We start from the raw sequence: 16,743 nt of genomic DNA on the forward strand, positions 1-16,743 counted from the left end.
GCCCCTGCTGCTGAAGTAGGCGAAGGAAGAGAGAGCAGGGGAGTTTTGGACACTTGATTTTTATTTGACAACAGATTTAGAAACAGAGGCTGCATCATATATGGGTCAATGTCCCCAGAATACAGCTGCATGAAGGGGATGGAGATTGTGTATTTCAATAGTGTTTACTAGATCTCCCCCACTGTGTCTCTGACCTTATAAAATAAAAATAACAAGGTCACAGTCCCATCCTAGTTTTATTACAACTGACCTGCAGGCAAAAGGATAGAACTCTCACACAGACACTCCGATTCCCTGTATAATATCTTAAATAGAGGAGGAAGTCAACCAGAATATGGGAGAAAATATTCTGGAGCTCTTTGAAGCAATTTACGTTACCAAGCTCCATTGTACAGACAATAAGGCAACATCCCTGGACATCAGCTTCGTGATCATTTTTATACATTTGTCTATGGTACAAGAAAAATAACCAGCGCTCACAATGTACAGTTCTTACACTATTTTCACAGCTTCTGAACACTATACACCTTTTTTTTTTAAAAAATAAAGATACATTGTAATAAATGCTGCACCCTTAATAGTTTATAACAACCTGTGATTAACATACTAGATTTGCCTTTCTGTACAGCCATCCATGCCACAGCAAATTTGAACCTGGCTTTGACACTGGGAATTCAAAGCATCTAATCTCCATTTCCCATTGACGATACTGCTAACGATGGTGGGATGGGGTTGGGGTAGGGAGTAGGGCGACACGTGCTTGCAGGGGATGGCTACGGATACTGTGATTTGCCAAGTGAACAGGCGGAAATTTCCCAGTGTGAGGGTCCAGGGGGAAATTTGTTACCATAGTGATGCCAGGACAGGATTAGATGACAGCATGTTTGCTCTCTTGGTATTTTGCATGGCTAATACTTGCAAGTTAGTCTTATCTAATTAATTGAAGGTTTAGGGAACCAATTCATTGATTAAGAGAATTTGGTTTTGTCTTTGCCAGCATAGACAGGCAAAGCTTTCGCCCCTGCATGATGTTCTGGCCACACATGACAGACAGGGCCTTCAGGAATACAATACACAATGGACCTGAGCCTGTGAGGGGCTCAGAACCCTGATTTCCTATAGACTTCAGTAGAAGTTGAAGACACTCAGTGCCCTAGAGAAGCAGGCCCAACATGTCTGGATGTGAACACTCAGCAGTATCAGAAAGCAATTGCTCAGGAGAGCTAACTTGAGCAAGCTAGGAACAGAGCCATGCCTCAAGGCCACACGCGAAAACATCACTGAAGAATCTGGAGAAGTGCTGTGAGTGAAGGGCTCCTGTTTGGTTACAGACTTCGCTCTGTCCTATCTCAGCTGAGAATACATGGAGGGCATAGGGGCTGGGTGCTGTTTTCCAGCTGTCTTGTCATAGCCTCTGTGTTTGGTAGAGCTGGATGAAAAGTGGGGAAACATTCCACAAGAATTCCAGCAATGCGGCAGCTTTTCCCATTATGTTTCTAACTCTCCAAGTTTTGTTTTCCAAATTTTCCAAGAACCGTTTATGAAAATGGAACAGTCTGATTTTGAGAAAACCCCACTAAGTGGCTAGGCCAACCAACTGAAAATTACAAAATGAAAACTGGGAACTCTTTTCCAGGCCCAGCCACAGATACTAGTTTGTCATTTGCAATCTAACAATTTCTGAAAAATGCAACATTTTGAAAAAATCAAAATGTTTTCATGAAATTTGTCATTTTTAAAAAAGAGACCAAATTTCAAAAATGCTGACCAGCTCTAGAGTTTAACAACTCAACTCTAGAGTCTAGAGTTGGCCAGAACAGCAAATCTTGGATGCTAAAAGACCATGCTGATTTTCAGGGTACCCAGACCTTCAGCGTGCACTGAACAATTCAAGTGCAATTTGGACCTGAATACAATAATTAGGGCCACTCAGAATCACAGAAGAGGTTGAACTTACACAGAAAAAAATGAATGAAATATCAGACAAACTAAACAGAATATATTATTTGCAACAGTATGCATAGCCACAGCCAAGTTGGAGGAGAAGGGCTCTGAATCCTAGTCCTGGATACAGGTGGCTGGAAGCAAAGCCATAGAGATTTGGTCTTGTGACAGATACTAGACTGATAAGGAGTGCCTGGTGGTCTGAGAAAAGGTGCTAGATTATGGTTTTGGAACAGGAGAGGAATTATAAATATTTACGGAATAATCACAAGATTGATTAAATAATGGCTTATCAAAAACAGTTGTAAAGTCTATACACTGCACTTTTTGGAGTAAAAGCAAAGCCAGCATCGTGCAGCTATAAATCAGGTCACAAGCGGGTTAAATTCAATCGAGTAGTTTAATAATTTTTCAGGTCAAAGGTCTTATCTTAGCAGGTAACAAAGTACAGGACACCTAGTTATAATGAAGAGTGGCTGGCTTGGTAAAGGAGAGAAGAATACATTATGTCTCATCTCTGAATATTTTAATGTTAGCATCTTTCAATGCAACATATTTTTGGTAAAGACATATTCACTATATTTAACATGATCTCTCTTTAACAGGGAGTTCAGCTGAGCACTGTCCCCAGAAAATACACTACGACTGTAAAGCAACAGAATTTCATAACAGTAAATCTATTGCACTTTGTGAAGAATAAAATCCTCCTTTGCCTTTCCAACTCCAGGAGGCAACGTATCTTGTTGGTTATGCAAGTTCTTCCTCCTCCAGGCAAAGTCTCATTATGTTCAGACAAACAACGCCTAACTTTTTTATTATTATTATTATTATTACTTGAAACAATAATTGGAAGAGTTTGAGAGAAAAATCTTTCCAGTAGCCGCTGAGAAGTCTCCAAGTTTTGAGTCTAGAAATGAATTTTAGGTGCTATCCAATCACGGTCAACAAATAAATGTACTTATTTCCACATTTCATGAATATGTCCACAAAAGAGCAAGACGAGGTCTCTCTTTGACCAACACTAACACTGTGTGATCAGGTATTACAGGGATGCACTTTATATGTGACAATAGTATACAGACAGGATGGAAATAACACCAATATTATTGCACATGGTGTCTGGGCGAGCATTAAAAACACTGCAATATGTGATGAAAATTCTTTACAGCTTGTTTTCTCTCAGCCCTTTCTCTAGAGTTGGATGAAGCAGCAGTGTCAATCGACATACATTGGAGAGCTGGGAGTTGTTGGCATCTGATCCAGGATTTTGCAGACGTAGCATGCCACATCCACTGTGCGCTCTTCGTACATCAGAATGAAGGGATGTTTCTGGAAGCCAAAAAGGGAACAATAAAGTTAGTTTCACTTTTGTGACATAAAAATGAGGCCCCAGTAGAAACTGATACAGCATAGGGATTCGCCTGCTCCCAGATACAGTGGGGGCTGGGTGGTTACATCGTAGGACTCCAGGTACAGCCTGCTCTGATAGCATTTAAAGGAAGGGAACTCCATTTCTTAAACCGACAATATGCTTAATTACAATATGTTTCTGGGGTAACTTACAATGGGATGTTGCCAGGGGTTGGGAAATTCTGCCTCAGAAGTAGTGAAGTGGGAAGAATAACAACAATAATAATAATACAGCAAAATCTCAGAGTTCCCAACACCTCAGGAATGGAGGTGCTTCATAACTCTGAACAAAACGTTACAGTTCTTTTAAAAATTTACAACTGAACATTGACTTAATACAGCTTTGGAACTTTACTATGCAGAAGAAAAATGCTGTTTTTAACCATCTTAATTTAAGTGAAACAAGCACAGAAAGTTTCCTTACCTTGTCAAATCTTTTTTTTCCCAACTTTCCTTTTATCTTTTTAGCAGTTTACATTGAACACAGTACTGTACTGTTTGCTTTTTTTTTTTTTTTTGGTCTCTGCAGCTGCCCGATTGCGTACTTCCAGACCCAAATAGGATGTGTGGTTCACTGGTCAGTTCATAAATCTGGTGTTCGTAACTCTGAGGTTCTACTGTAATACCTAGTCCTGGTAATTCCATATGATCTCAAAATGCTTTATGAAAAAGGTCAGTATTAGTTCCACTTTACAGATGAGGAAACTGTGGTACAGAACAGGGAAGTGACTTGCCCAAGGTCACCCAACAGACCAGCAGCAGAGCTAGGAATAGAACCCAGATCTCCCGAGTCCCAGTCCAGTGCTCTATCCAGAAGGCCACACTGACTACAGCCAACACAGCATTGCAGGGGGACCGTGACTAACAAGGTGATGAGACTGAGAGTTCTGTGGGAAGGGATGGTCTGTACGGATTGGGGTCTCCATCAGTCCCTGTGCTTCTCACCCTCCTGGACCCTAGACTGCTCAGCAGCCCTGGGCAGACCAAGGAGTGACATAGATGACACAGTCACATGAAACTGGCGAGGGAATTCCAGAAAAATGTAATTAGCCAAATGGGACTGGGGCCAGGGCACCATCCCCACCTCCTGAGAACCTGCATGGGATCTTTAGTGACTTCCTATGCCAGACTTGCCATCTGGAGATGGAGTTTCCAGCAGCCACTGCCCCAACACTTTGCTGGGCAGGACTTCAGGAATGGTAGCTTGGCACTGGCTCAGCCACCTACTGAGTCATCTGCAGCCCTTCCTGCAGCAACCTGAGCTTCTCTTGCGGGAGAGAACTGTCTGCTCTCCAATTACCTCAGGGAGAAGAATCCACTTGTAGCAGCTGTGGTTTGGTTTGCTGTGCACACATCCCCAAATCATGGTACAGCCATGTTAAGAGAACCCGGAGTTTTAGCAGGTTCCCCAACATGAATGTTAACTGTGGAGCAGAGAAGACTTTAGCTAACAACACTTTCCTCGGGCCTTCCCACAGTGTGCAGCCTTGTGACTGCACTGTCCTTGGAGCAGAGCCTGAGGGCTGCAGAGCACTGAACGCACTGTGGCTATTTGATCCCTGACAGTGTCTCCCAGCCAGGACCTGAGCCTGCTGAGCTCCGAGATCTGAGGACCACAGGCCAGAGTGGTATTTGGGGGGCACAGTTCTGTTTGAACCCGTATACAGTTCCGTGTTAATTCGGTCTAACCTGAGTTCAGTTAGCTGATTTGTTATAATATGATCATTTGCAGAGTGTTGACACCACTAACCTGAAAGGGGGGTGCTCGTTTGCTCCTTACACTCCTATTATTTGTTCCACCCCTGGAGAAACTATGTGGCAAATGTTGACTATCGCCCAGGATTTAAAACTGAGTGGACATTTACACAAGTTTTATTGAACAAAAGTTTCACCATCTCCAGCTCCTCTGTGTGCATCAATGAACTCCCTAGGACTGGCAGGTTAGTGAACTGCTGCTGCACAGCCACCAGGGGGAGCACAAGCCATTCTCTAGGGGACTTTCTAACTTGGCACTTAAGTAGATTTATTTATGGATTTGTTCAGAATTTAGGCCCTGATTCACCAAGGTATGTAAGCATGGGCCTAGCAGGAGGACTTCTCACTGACCTCAATTACAATTGGCTAAAGTTAGGCATGTGCTTAAATAACTTTCGGAGCCAGGGCCTTGAGATCCACGCTCCTTTATGGAAAAGCTGTCACTCTGGCAGTGCCCGGGGTGCAGGGGATTTTTTGCCACAGGATGCCAAGTCTTGGGTGGACATGCCACCTGGAAGCCATCTTGTGCTTCAAACGTGAGAGGAGGAAATCCCTGTAGCTGCTCGTGGAGCTCTAAGCCTATTTCACGCCGCTCCTCAGGCAGCACGGTGCTCCATGCAGAAGGAAGGACAACGGCACCGAGACAACAGCACTTTCATACATAAACACGCAGCCTTGTTCCCACTGTTTGATATCAGGCAATACAAAACAGTTGCAATCACTCCCTCCCTTCAGCCCGCCCACTCAAACACCTCCACACTTACCAGAAGCTCTTTATACTTTGGCCTTTTGGATTCGTCCTTTGTAAGGCTAAAAAAATCAGAAAAAGGATTAGGAAAAGGCAGATTTGTAAACACATTCCAAAGAGATTAAACATTAGCTGTGTATGGCACACAAAACTAAACCCATTGCATAGATCCGGGGCCCATGACCCGGCTAGCTATGCTGATAGCCCCACTCACCACCAGACTATTGTCCAGAGTCTAAGAATTTGGCTCTTGGAATATGCCCCTACGCTTAAATTCGCCTCATTTCCACAGTGGGGGAAGCATGTTGTCAGGGCTTGTCCACACTTAAAGCACTGCACCAGTGCAGCTGTGCCACTGTAGCGCTTAGTGAAGATGCTACCTACACCAACGAGAGAGCTTCTCCTGACGAGTGGTTAATCCACCTCCCCGAGAAGTGGGAGCTACATTGATAGGAGAAGCAACATAGCACTGTCTAGACCAGGGATTCGGTCAGTATAACGACTCCACACCCCTGAGCGACGTAGTTATACCAACGTACGTTTACAGTGTAGACCAGGACTAAGTGAGCAGTTAATCCCAGGGTGAAATCAGGGCAGCTCTGCCACAACCCCCACTGGACTCACTGTAGGGAGACACTCAGGCTCCTATTGCAGAGGCATATCCCAGACACACAAACACCAGGTCAGTGACCTGCTCCAGTCACCCACACACGGCAGTTCCATGGATCCTGCAGGCTGGGAGGGTTAGTATGTGCACAGAGCCAGAGCCTCAGCAGCTAGTCAGAGGACAATGAACCCTGCACTTGCTCGGGAACACAGCCTTGTTACACTTTATAGCAACTACACCCTCCCTGTCCTCCAGACTAGGGCTCTGGGCAGCTCCAGAGGCTGACGATGGTGTAAAGACCTTTTAACTGGGCCAGGGGTGCCAATGTGGCCCAAAGTTATTGCTCTTCAAGAGCCATTTGGAGGCTGACAAGTGAACTTGACACAGTTCCTAGATCACCAGTGTCCATCTCCCAGACCCAGGCACACTGAAGGACTGACTGCTCAGAGCTATCATCTTCCCCATTGGGGCAGGGGTGGGGCACAATTGCAGGAAGCAGCATCTGGTGTCCCTGGGAAGGCTGGATGTGCTTGTGGACAAGCAGAGGCCAGGGCTGTAAGGTCACTGTGCGAGGATGTAGTCAAAGCACAAGAAGAACATAGGCAGTGACTAACCAGGCCAGATCAGAAAGACAAACCAGCTGTGGGTTCTCAGCTCTGCACAGAGCATTTTGCCCCGGTGCATGCGTGCCCTGTCACTGCGTGCTACCGCCCACTCAGCACCACGAGGCTCTGTCCCCTGCTGGGTGCACTGTTCAGAGGCTCTGCCCGGCAGTCACTATTTTATTTTACAATTAAATTTCCTTGGTTTAAAAAAAAAATAAACACACAAGTGAAGGGAGGAAGGACGAAGGCCTCACGGAAAGGAGGCACGTGTCCTGGGAAAAAAGGGGAAGTGTTTGATGCATTTTGGTCCAGATCCACTTCTCTAGCCTGTGTACCCAGGCTGGGCACAGGCGATGGCATGCGAAGCTGCATGGGCTGTGATGCTGCATGGGCTCCTATAGCTCTGATGTGCTCCCTCCCAAGGGGAGCAGCAGTGTTAGTACCGCTGATTATTTTTGCCCGGCCCCATCAGCTGCACACACCACATCGGAGGAGACAGCCCTGCCCAAAGCCTTAGGGACATAAGAACAGCCATACTGGGTCAGGCCAATGGTCCCTCCAGTATCCTGTCTTCTGACAGTGGCCAATGCCAGGTGCTTCAGAGGGAATGAACAGAACAGGGCAATTTATCGAGTGATCCATCCTGTGTTATCCAGTCCCAGCTTCTGGCAGTCAGAGATTTAGGGACACCCAGAGCATGGGGTTGCGTCCCTGACCATCTTAGCTAATAGCCACTGATGGACCTATCCTCTATGAACTTGCATCTCCTGTCCCCCTCCTCCACCATCCTGGCACCCCAGTCAGACAGATCATTATGTCTGGCCCACAGCATCCTCCCTCCAACACAGGGTAGGAAGAAGTACCCACCATGCTCCTTGAAATCCCCAGTTGCACCCGACCCTACTGATTGATTCACCCGGTACACCTTCTGTCACAGCTTCCTGTTCCCCCAATCTCCTATGCCTGAAAGAGAGAAGCTGCAGCCATTGGAAGCTGCAGGGTTTGTGGGGAGGGACACCCTGCCTCCAATTCAAGCTGCTCCTGATGCTGTCTCCCAGGCTGGCGGGAGGGAGAGGGAGCCAAGGGGCACAGGAGCAGGTCCTCTAATGTCACCATGGCTTGCTTCCCCCATCCCCATTTGCCCCTGCCTGCTGGCACCCAGGGAGACACTGGACAGCTGGGCTCCAAGCTGCACAAGAGGTGTCTGCCAGCTCCACTGTCAGGGAACCTTCCAGGGCCAGGGATGCCGGAGCAGACATTGCCCATGTGTGTGATGTGAGAACGCAACATGCAGAGCCCCTGCGCCATATCCAGAGCCCCAATCAGCTGGGCACAAGAGCCATTTCTTCAGGTGACATATTGGGCAGGCCACCTAGGGCACCATTCTTAACTCACACACACCCAAAGTGCTGGAAAGATGTCACTAAGCCCTGCAAAGAGACACTACAGAGCAACAGCATTAAACACTCACCCTGCCACAGTGAGGGCAAATGGGGCCTGTAGAGATGTGTCAGAAAAAAGAGCTGCCAAATCCATAACCTCTTGCCCAGGAGTTCCTGCTCCATGGCTAGCCGGGAGGGGCTGCAACCAAACCCCAGTCTGTACATGCACAATGTCCACCAGGACCATGCTGGGAGCACCAGGGTCACCTCATTGGCAGAGAGGATCTGGGAGAACAGACGACCCACCCCACACGGACCCTCCAATCATCAACAACTGAAAACAGCACAGTCATGCAAGGGACCAGCAGGTGGCAGCAAAATCCTCAACACAGCTAAGCAATTCCCACAACAAAGCATGGGAGTGAGTCTGGGAGGGAAATTCAACAAGACCACGGGCCTGAAGAAAGAGCTCTGGGGGCAAGGAGGGGAGAAGACCCCCACGGGGAACTGTCTACACTAGTCTTTTGGTCCTGAGTTAATGGATTGTTTAAAGGCTGCTGTGGACACTCTCCCATGCATTTCTTCTTTGCCCTAAGGTGGTAAATGCAGCAATACAGACAGTGTCTCCTTATGCATCATAGACGAGGTCAGAGGGGATTTTCTTTTGGATTGCCTTAGGTTTGCTATGAACCCGGAGCCCTAGCAGAGCACCAGCCTGCAATTTCAGCCCACAGAACAGGACTCACAGGGAGAGCCAGGGAGCTTCACTGGGACCCTCTGAGAGAGCAGGTGACCAGCACTGGTCAGAGCAGCACAAATGACTGTGTTAAGGACATAGAGATAGCTAGTGCACGCCACACAGGCTGTAGCGGGCGCTACAGTCACCCTGCAATGCAATGCAAGCAACCCTGCAGTCCCCTGCTCATAGAGCTGCGCTTCTCAAGCCCTTGCCTCTCTCTCCTGTGTGTCCTGCTGCAGGTAACCAGTTGTAACCATGTGGAGGGCCCAACCCAAGCAAGGGGGGATGTCGGTACAATGGGATTTATGCAGTGATTTTACTGTGCAGCTCCTGGAGTCACTCTAATGTTTCAGACCTAAAATACTCCATATAAGTTAAATCAATTCGAAACGCTTACCACAAGTTGACAAAGTTGATGAAACTTGGGGAGAATTCCCTCTCCTCTGAGTTACTCAGCTGTGGCGGGTCTCCTTTTACTACTTGTGTCAGCTGATCAAATACACTGTTCCACTTGGGATAGGGGAATCGCCCTGTGGCCAGCTCATACTGCAGAGACAGCAACAGCGCAGGCTGGGTTAGTATCGGTAACACAAAGAGCTCCTTCAAACAGGGTAGGCAAATGTCATCCCCAGATGCCCAAGGAACACACAGGGTGAGGGAGAGCTAGCCAGCCTCCCTTACATGAACCCCAGCTTCTTAGTGATCTAGAGACAGTTGGCTGCATGAACATTTTACCCTGGGAGAACGAGAGAATGAGCATTTCAACCTGAGGAGCAGGGAAGAGAGCATGTTAGTAGTAGCTCATTCTACAGATAGGGTCAGCAAATTCTGGTTGCTTCTTACTATTCACTCTCCATGTTACCAGCTCCACCCTCCTGTGGAATGAAATAGTGCTTTCCAAGGTCATGGATGCAGACACTGCAGTAGTGTGGTTAACCAGAGAGGGGCCAATGGGTGGGATCAAGAACTGGTTGAAACTTTCTGAGTAATAAAGGTCCACCCAAAGCCAGGGCTGCTATGTGGGTTATTTAGGCAGACCCGATCTCACGGCCGTCTAGCACACCACAAAAGGAAAACAGCATTCAAGATCCAAGCCCTTCTTCGTGCTCTCTTATCTGTATGCTGCAAGTTGTTATTCCTGTTCCATAGCTAAGTGTAGACTTTAAGGATTCAGAAAAGCCATCATCAGTACAGGGAATTAACACATTATTTAACTTCTAGGAGGTGTCTATTTTCATCTCCAAGTGCAAAGGGGCATGACCCTCCCTCTCTAACCCCCAGACTCTGCTCACAGCAGAGGTGGGCTGGGACCGGAGCATCACATGGGCAGGGCCCCCCAGGCCCTGCTCACAGCAGAGCGAGTGTCACATAGTCAGACCTCACAGCAGACGGGCTGGATATCACCACAGTGTGTTTGCTTTAGAAAGCTGACCAACACTATTATTGTCTAAAGCGAGCCCATAATGCTGTCCAATGAGAAAGACTTGTCCCACAGAATACAGTTTAAAGCACTCACATACCAACGTAATTCCCAAGCTCCAGACATCTGAGCGGACGTCATAGCCTTGTCTGGATGCACTGGGGTCTATCCTTTCAGGCTGAAAGAGAAGAGGAACCACAGTCAAGCAGTATGCAGCAGAGGAAGAAATGAGTGAGCTTCTGTAAACGTAAAAGGATATCTCAGTACCCAGGGACAAAGCCCCATGTGCCCCCAGCAGAACTGTCTAAGGCAGACATCCAGCCCCACAGGAAGAACAGGTCACTGAACATAGTCCTGACCAATGTACTGAAGACTAGACTCCAAGGTGACCTGCAAAGGAAATATAATGGGGCTCAGTCTCCCTTTGCTTGCAGAAAGGTGGTCTTTGACTGGTTTTATTGTTTTACTATTTGAGGTTTTGTAACCTCAGAAATTCTCTGGCTATCAAATCTGGCCTTCCTTGTGTTTGCAGGAGGACTCCTTGAAGAGTGAGAGAGCTGAAATGAGCATCTGCTCATCCCTCTGTTGGGGGCCAAGGCACATTGAGCACAATTGTTTCCTCCCATCTGTCTCTCGGACTGTTAAATGGGTGTTAACAAAAAGCCAAACCAAACAAAAGGTTTTACACTGTCTGACTACAAATCCCTTTGCTATCAGTTGCCCAGGACTCACTTTCAGGTGCTTGGGAGATCATGATGCTATTTGTCCTGCTGACATCCCAAAACAGGGTAGCCAGGACCCAAATGTGTAAAACTCCAGTAGAATTACACATCACAGAGAAGGGAAATGGATACAAACCCATCTGTTGCAGGTAACCCTGGTGAGAAAATCCTGACTGCGTTTTCTTTTACTGAGCTATTAAAATGCCAAAGAAGTAGGCTCTCTCACAGATTTTATTATAAGGGTAAAGCTAGAAGCCATTCCCATTTGAACAGAGATCAAAATTGCAATCAAATGCTTATATATCAGTTACAGAACTGAAACATCAGAGAAAGGGGATAAAACCAATCTGTTAGCCAATGAGATGTGTACAGCTCAGTACACAGTGGTGGAAGGCGGCCTACAAAGCTCTCCTTGTACTTAAGAGGCATATCTTGGCGCCAAGGACCTGTTCCAAAGCCCATGCAGTCACTGGGAAACTTTCCATTGGCTTCACGGTGCTTAGGGGATTAAGCCCTTACAGGTTTGCAGGTAGAAGACTGTGTGAAATGCCCCGCCTGTTTCATGTCGATCCCCACTGCCAATCAATCAGATTGCTCAGGCAGAAGACCAAGGTGGAAGGTTAGTTGGAAAGTGTTTTCATTGTTATTTTTAAAATTCCCTTTGGAAATCAGAAATCAGGCCAGATGCACTAACACACGGTAGAGAGACAATGCACTTCCAAGTAAATGTGAAAAACTACCAAACCTACCTATATCAATCCCAACGCTAGAGGGGGGTTATATTCCAAGTACTGGAAAAATGAGGTGCAAGAGATGACATTTTAAGCTTGTTGCTAAGGCCTACAGAGAAGGTGACTCATTTCTAAATCCGAGCTCAGATCTGTGCTTAGTTTGGGTTCTTTACCCAATTCTGTTCCAGGTGAACAGGAACAGTGAACAAATAGAGACAGAAAAAAGCTAGGAGAGAATATCCTGGGCCATGATCACTCCTGCCTTTGCCAAGAGGAATTAACCCATCCCAGCAGCCAAATTCCTCTTCATCCTCTTAAGAGTCAAGGACCAACATTAAGCTCTTTTTATCTTTATAACAAGTCAGCCCTTCTACTCCCCTCATTGTTTTTGCTGCTCTCCTCTAAATTCCCATCTACTTGTCAGTGTCTTTCTGGTAACGAGTTGCCCTGCATTGAACCCAATATTCCCAGGAGAGTCATACCTCAACTGCATAGACTGGGATGTGCATGTTTTCAAAGCATGGACCACATTTTCATAAAGAGATTATCTCATGGACTATTCAAAATTGCATGACATTCCTGTGAAAACTAAAGCAATAATTTGTTATTTATTTTTAAATTTTTATTTAAAATTAACAGGGAAGAATAATGCTAGACAACCACATAGTGCTTTTTAACCTGTATTTTAAGGTAATTTAGCAGCAAGAAATATAAACCATGCTATTTTTCAAGGACATTATTATTATGACTTATTATTTGTATTATCGTAGCACCTAGGAGCCTTCCTCATGGAACATGATCCCATTGTGATAGGTGCTCCTACTGGATGCCCCAAAAGTCACGATTACACAGACATAAAAAAAAAAAAGTTATGCTAGGCAATGAGCTATCCTGGTTAAAAGGAAGCATGGAAGCAGTGATAAAATACAACAAAACTAATACATAAAGGACAGAAAGAATGGGAAGTAAATGGCAATGAATATAAGTTACAAGTTAAAAATGTAGGCAGCTGATATGGGAAGCCAAAGGAATCAATGAAATAAAAAAGTTAAAGAAAATAAGGATTATAGATCCGGATGAAAAAGGTAACTGTGTAGATACATTATATTTGGATTTCGCCAAGGCATTTGACTTAGTACTACATGACATTTTGATTAAAAACTTGCATTGTATGGATCTAACAGGGCAGACATAAAATGAATTAACAGCTGTCTCAATGACAGCTCTCAGAATGTAGTTAAAGGGGAGATATCAATGAATGGGGGCTGTTTCGAATGTGGCCTTCCAGTGATCAGTTCTTTGTCCAATTTTAGTATTTTTATCAGCAATCTGATGATATGAAACCTTTGCAGGTAAAGTTTGCAGATGACACAAAGATTGGTGGGGCAGCAGAATGGGATGTTGTTACAGAGTGATGTAAATCACTTGGTTAAATGGTTACAATGCAAAATAATACAGCCAAAAGCAAGAACAAAGAATGCAGATTATACCTACAAATGGTTGATTCTGTCTTGGAAAGCAGTGCCTCAGAAATCAGATAATTGCCTCAACATTAGCTCTAAGTGCAATACTGTGTCAAACAGGGCTAATGCAATCCTTGGAATATCAAGTAGAAGTAGGGAAGTGATCTTCACTGTGTACACAGCATTGGAAAGTCCACTGCAAGAATATTATGCTTAGTTCTGCTCTTTGCACTTTAAAAAGGATGTGGAAATACTGCAGAGAATTCATAGGATGGCCACAAAAAAAGACCCAGGAGCTGGAAAACACATGAGTCTTACAATGTGAGGCTTAAGAAAAAGCTCTACTTATTTAGCATATCAAAGAGAAGACTGAAAGGTGACTTTCTCACTGTGTATAGGTACTGACATATAGAAAAAAAGATCAGAGAACAGGGGCCTTTTCAATCTTGACGACAAAGGCATAACAATATCAAATTGCTGGAATTTCAACAAATTCAACCTTGAAATTAAAAATGATATGCTTTAATCCAGCTTCTAGAAGAAATACTATGGCCTGTGTGGTCATGGTGGTGCCTTCTGGCTTTGTAATCTCTAGATCGATGAGTCCTCCTGCTCATCCCCTTCCTTCATGGACTGTGGAGAGAACAGCATTGCCTACATTGCTCTCACCATGCTCAGAAAACTTGGAGCTCTGCATTAAGATGACTGGTTTCAGAGTAGCAGCTGTGTTAGTCTGTATTCGCAAAAAGAAAAGGAGTACTTGTGGCACCTTAGAGACTAACAAATTTATTAGAGCATAAGCTTTCGTGAGCTACAGCTCACTTCATCGGATGCATTTGGTGGAAAAAACAGAGGAGAGATTTATATACACACACACACAGAGAACATGAAACAATGGGTTTATCATACACATTGTAAGGAGAGTGATCACTTAAGATAAGCCATCACCAACAGCAGGGGGGGGGAAAGGAGGAAAACCTTCCATGGTGACAAGCAGGTAGGCTAATTCCAGCAGTTAACAAGAATATCAGAGGAACAGTGGGGGGTGGGGTGGGGGGGAGAAATACCATGGGGAAATAGTTTTACTTTGTGTAATGACTCATCCATTCCCAGTCTCTATTCAAGCCTAAGTTAATTGTATCCAGTTTGCAAATTAATTCCAATTCAGCAGTCTCTCCTTGGAGTCTGTTTTTGAAGCTTTTTTGTTGAAGTATAGCCACTCTTAGGTCTGTGATCGAGTGACCAGAGAGATTGAAGTGTTCTCCAACTGGTTTTTGAATGTTATAATTCTTGACGTCTGATTTGTGTCCATTCATTCTTTTACATAGAGACTGTCCAGTTTGACCAATGTACATGGCAGAGGGGCATTGCTGGCACATGATGGCATATATCACATTGGTAGATGCGCAGGTGAACGAGCCTCTGATAGTGTGGCTGATGTGATTAGGCCCTATGATGGTATCCCCTGAATAGATATGTGGACAGAGTTGGCAACGGGCTTTGTTGCAAGGATAGGTTCCTGGGTTAGTGGTTCTGTTGTGTGGTGTGTGGTTGCTGGTGAGTATTTGCTTCAGATTGGGGGGCTGTCTGTAAGCAAGGACTGGTCTATCTCCCAAGATCTGAGAGAGTGATGGCTCGTCCTTCAGGATAGGTTGTAGATCCTTGATGATGCGTTGGAGAGGTTTTAGTTGGGGGCTGAAGGTGATGGCTAGTGGCGTTCTGTTGTTTTCTTTGTTGGGCCTGTCCTGTAGTAGGTGACTTCTGGGTACTCTTCTGGCTCTGTCAATCTGTTTCTTCACTTCAGCAGGTGGGTATTGTAGTTGTAGGAATGCATGATAGAGATCTTGTAGGTGTTTGTCTCTGTCTGAGGGGTTGGAGCCAATGCGGTTATATCGTAGCGCTTGGCTGTAGACAATGGATCGAGTGGTATGATCTGGATGAAAGCTAGAGGCATGTAGGTAGGAATAGCGATCAGTAGGTTTCCGATTTAGGGTGGTGTTTATGTGACCATCGCTATTAGCACCGTAGTGTCCAGGAAGTGGATCTCTTGTATGGACTGGTCCAGGCTGAGGTTGATGGTGGGATGGAAATTGTTGAAATCATGGTGGAATTCCTCAAGGGCTTCTTTTCCATGGGTCCAGATGATGAAGATGTCATCAATGTAGCGCAAGTAGAGTAGGGGCATTAGGGGATGAGAGCTGAGGAAGCGTTGTTCTAAGTCAGCCATAAAAATGTTGGCATACTGTGGGGCCATGCGGGTACCCATCGCAGTGCCGCTGATTTGAAGGTATACATTGTCACCAAATGTGAAATAGTTATGGGTCAGGACAAAGTCACAAAGTTCAGCCACCAGGTTAGCCGTGACAGTATCGGGGATACTGTTCTTGACGGCTTGTAGTCCATCTTTGTGTGGAATGTTGGTGTAGAGGGCTTCTACATCCATAGTGGCTAGGATGGTGTTTTTAGGAAGATCACCAATGGACTGGAGTTTCCTCAGGAAATCGGTGGTGTCTCGAAGATAGCTGGGAGTGCTGGTAACGAAGGGCCTGAGGAGGGAGTCTACATAGCCAGACAATCCTGCTGTCAGGGTGCCAATGCCTGAGATGATGGGGCGTCCAGGATTTCCAGGTTTATGGATCTTGGGTAGCAGATAGAATACCCCAGGTCGGGGCTCCAGGGGTGTGTCTGTGCGGATTTGTTCTTGTGCTTTTTCAGGGAGTTTCTTGAGCAAATGCTGTAGTTTCTTTGGTAACTCTCAGTGGGATCAGAGGGTAATGGCTTGTAGAAAGTGGTGTTGGAGAGCTGCCTAGTAGCCTCTTGTTCATACTCCGACCTATTCATGATGACGACAGCACCTCCTTTGTCAGCCTTTTTGATTATGATGTCAGAGTTGTTTCTGAGGCTGTGGATGGCACTGTGTTCTGCATGGCTGAGGTTATGGGGTAAGCGATGCTGCTTTTCCACAATTTCAGCTCGTGCACGTCGGCGGAAGCAGTCTATGTAGAAATCCAGGCTGCTGTTTCGACCTTCAGGAGGAGTCCACCCAGAATCCTTCTTTTTGTAGTGTTGGCAGGAAGGTCTCTGTGGGTTAATATGTTGGTCAGAGGTGTGTTGGAAATATTCCTTGAGTCTGAGACGTCGAAAATAGGATTCTAGGTCACCAGAGAACTCTATCATGTTCGTGGGGGTGGAGGGGCAAAAGGAGAGGCCCCGAGAT

General features: G+C 45.7%; 1 protein-coding gene across 1 annotated transcript in view; it reads right to left on the reverse strand.

The window, feature by feature from the left end:
• Positions 1-217: 217 nt before the first annotated feature.
• MAP2K4 (mitogen-activated protein kinase kinase 4) overlaps positions 218-16,743 on the reverse strand; it is a 173,185-nt gene continuing 156,659 nt past the window's right edge. The window contains 4 exon segments of the mRNA XM_038371210.2: positions 218-3,273; positions 5,874-5,919; positions 9,588-9,736; positions 10,711-10,788. Of these exon segments, the coding sequence (XP_038227138.1) occupies positions 3,160-3,273; positions 5,874-5,919; positions 9,588-9,736; positions 10,711-10,788 (387 nt within the window). The 3' untranslated portion in view covers positions 218-3,159.

Source organism: Dermochelys coriacea, chromosome 14 (assembly GCF_009764565.3).
Source record: "Dermochelys coriacea isolate rDerCor1 chromosome 14, rDerCor1.pri.v4, whole genome shotgun sequence".
Lineage (NCBI taxonomy): Eukaryota > Metazoa > Chordata > Testudines > Dermochelyidae > Dermochelys > Dermochelys coriacea.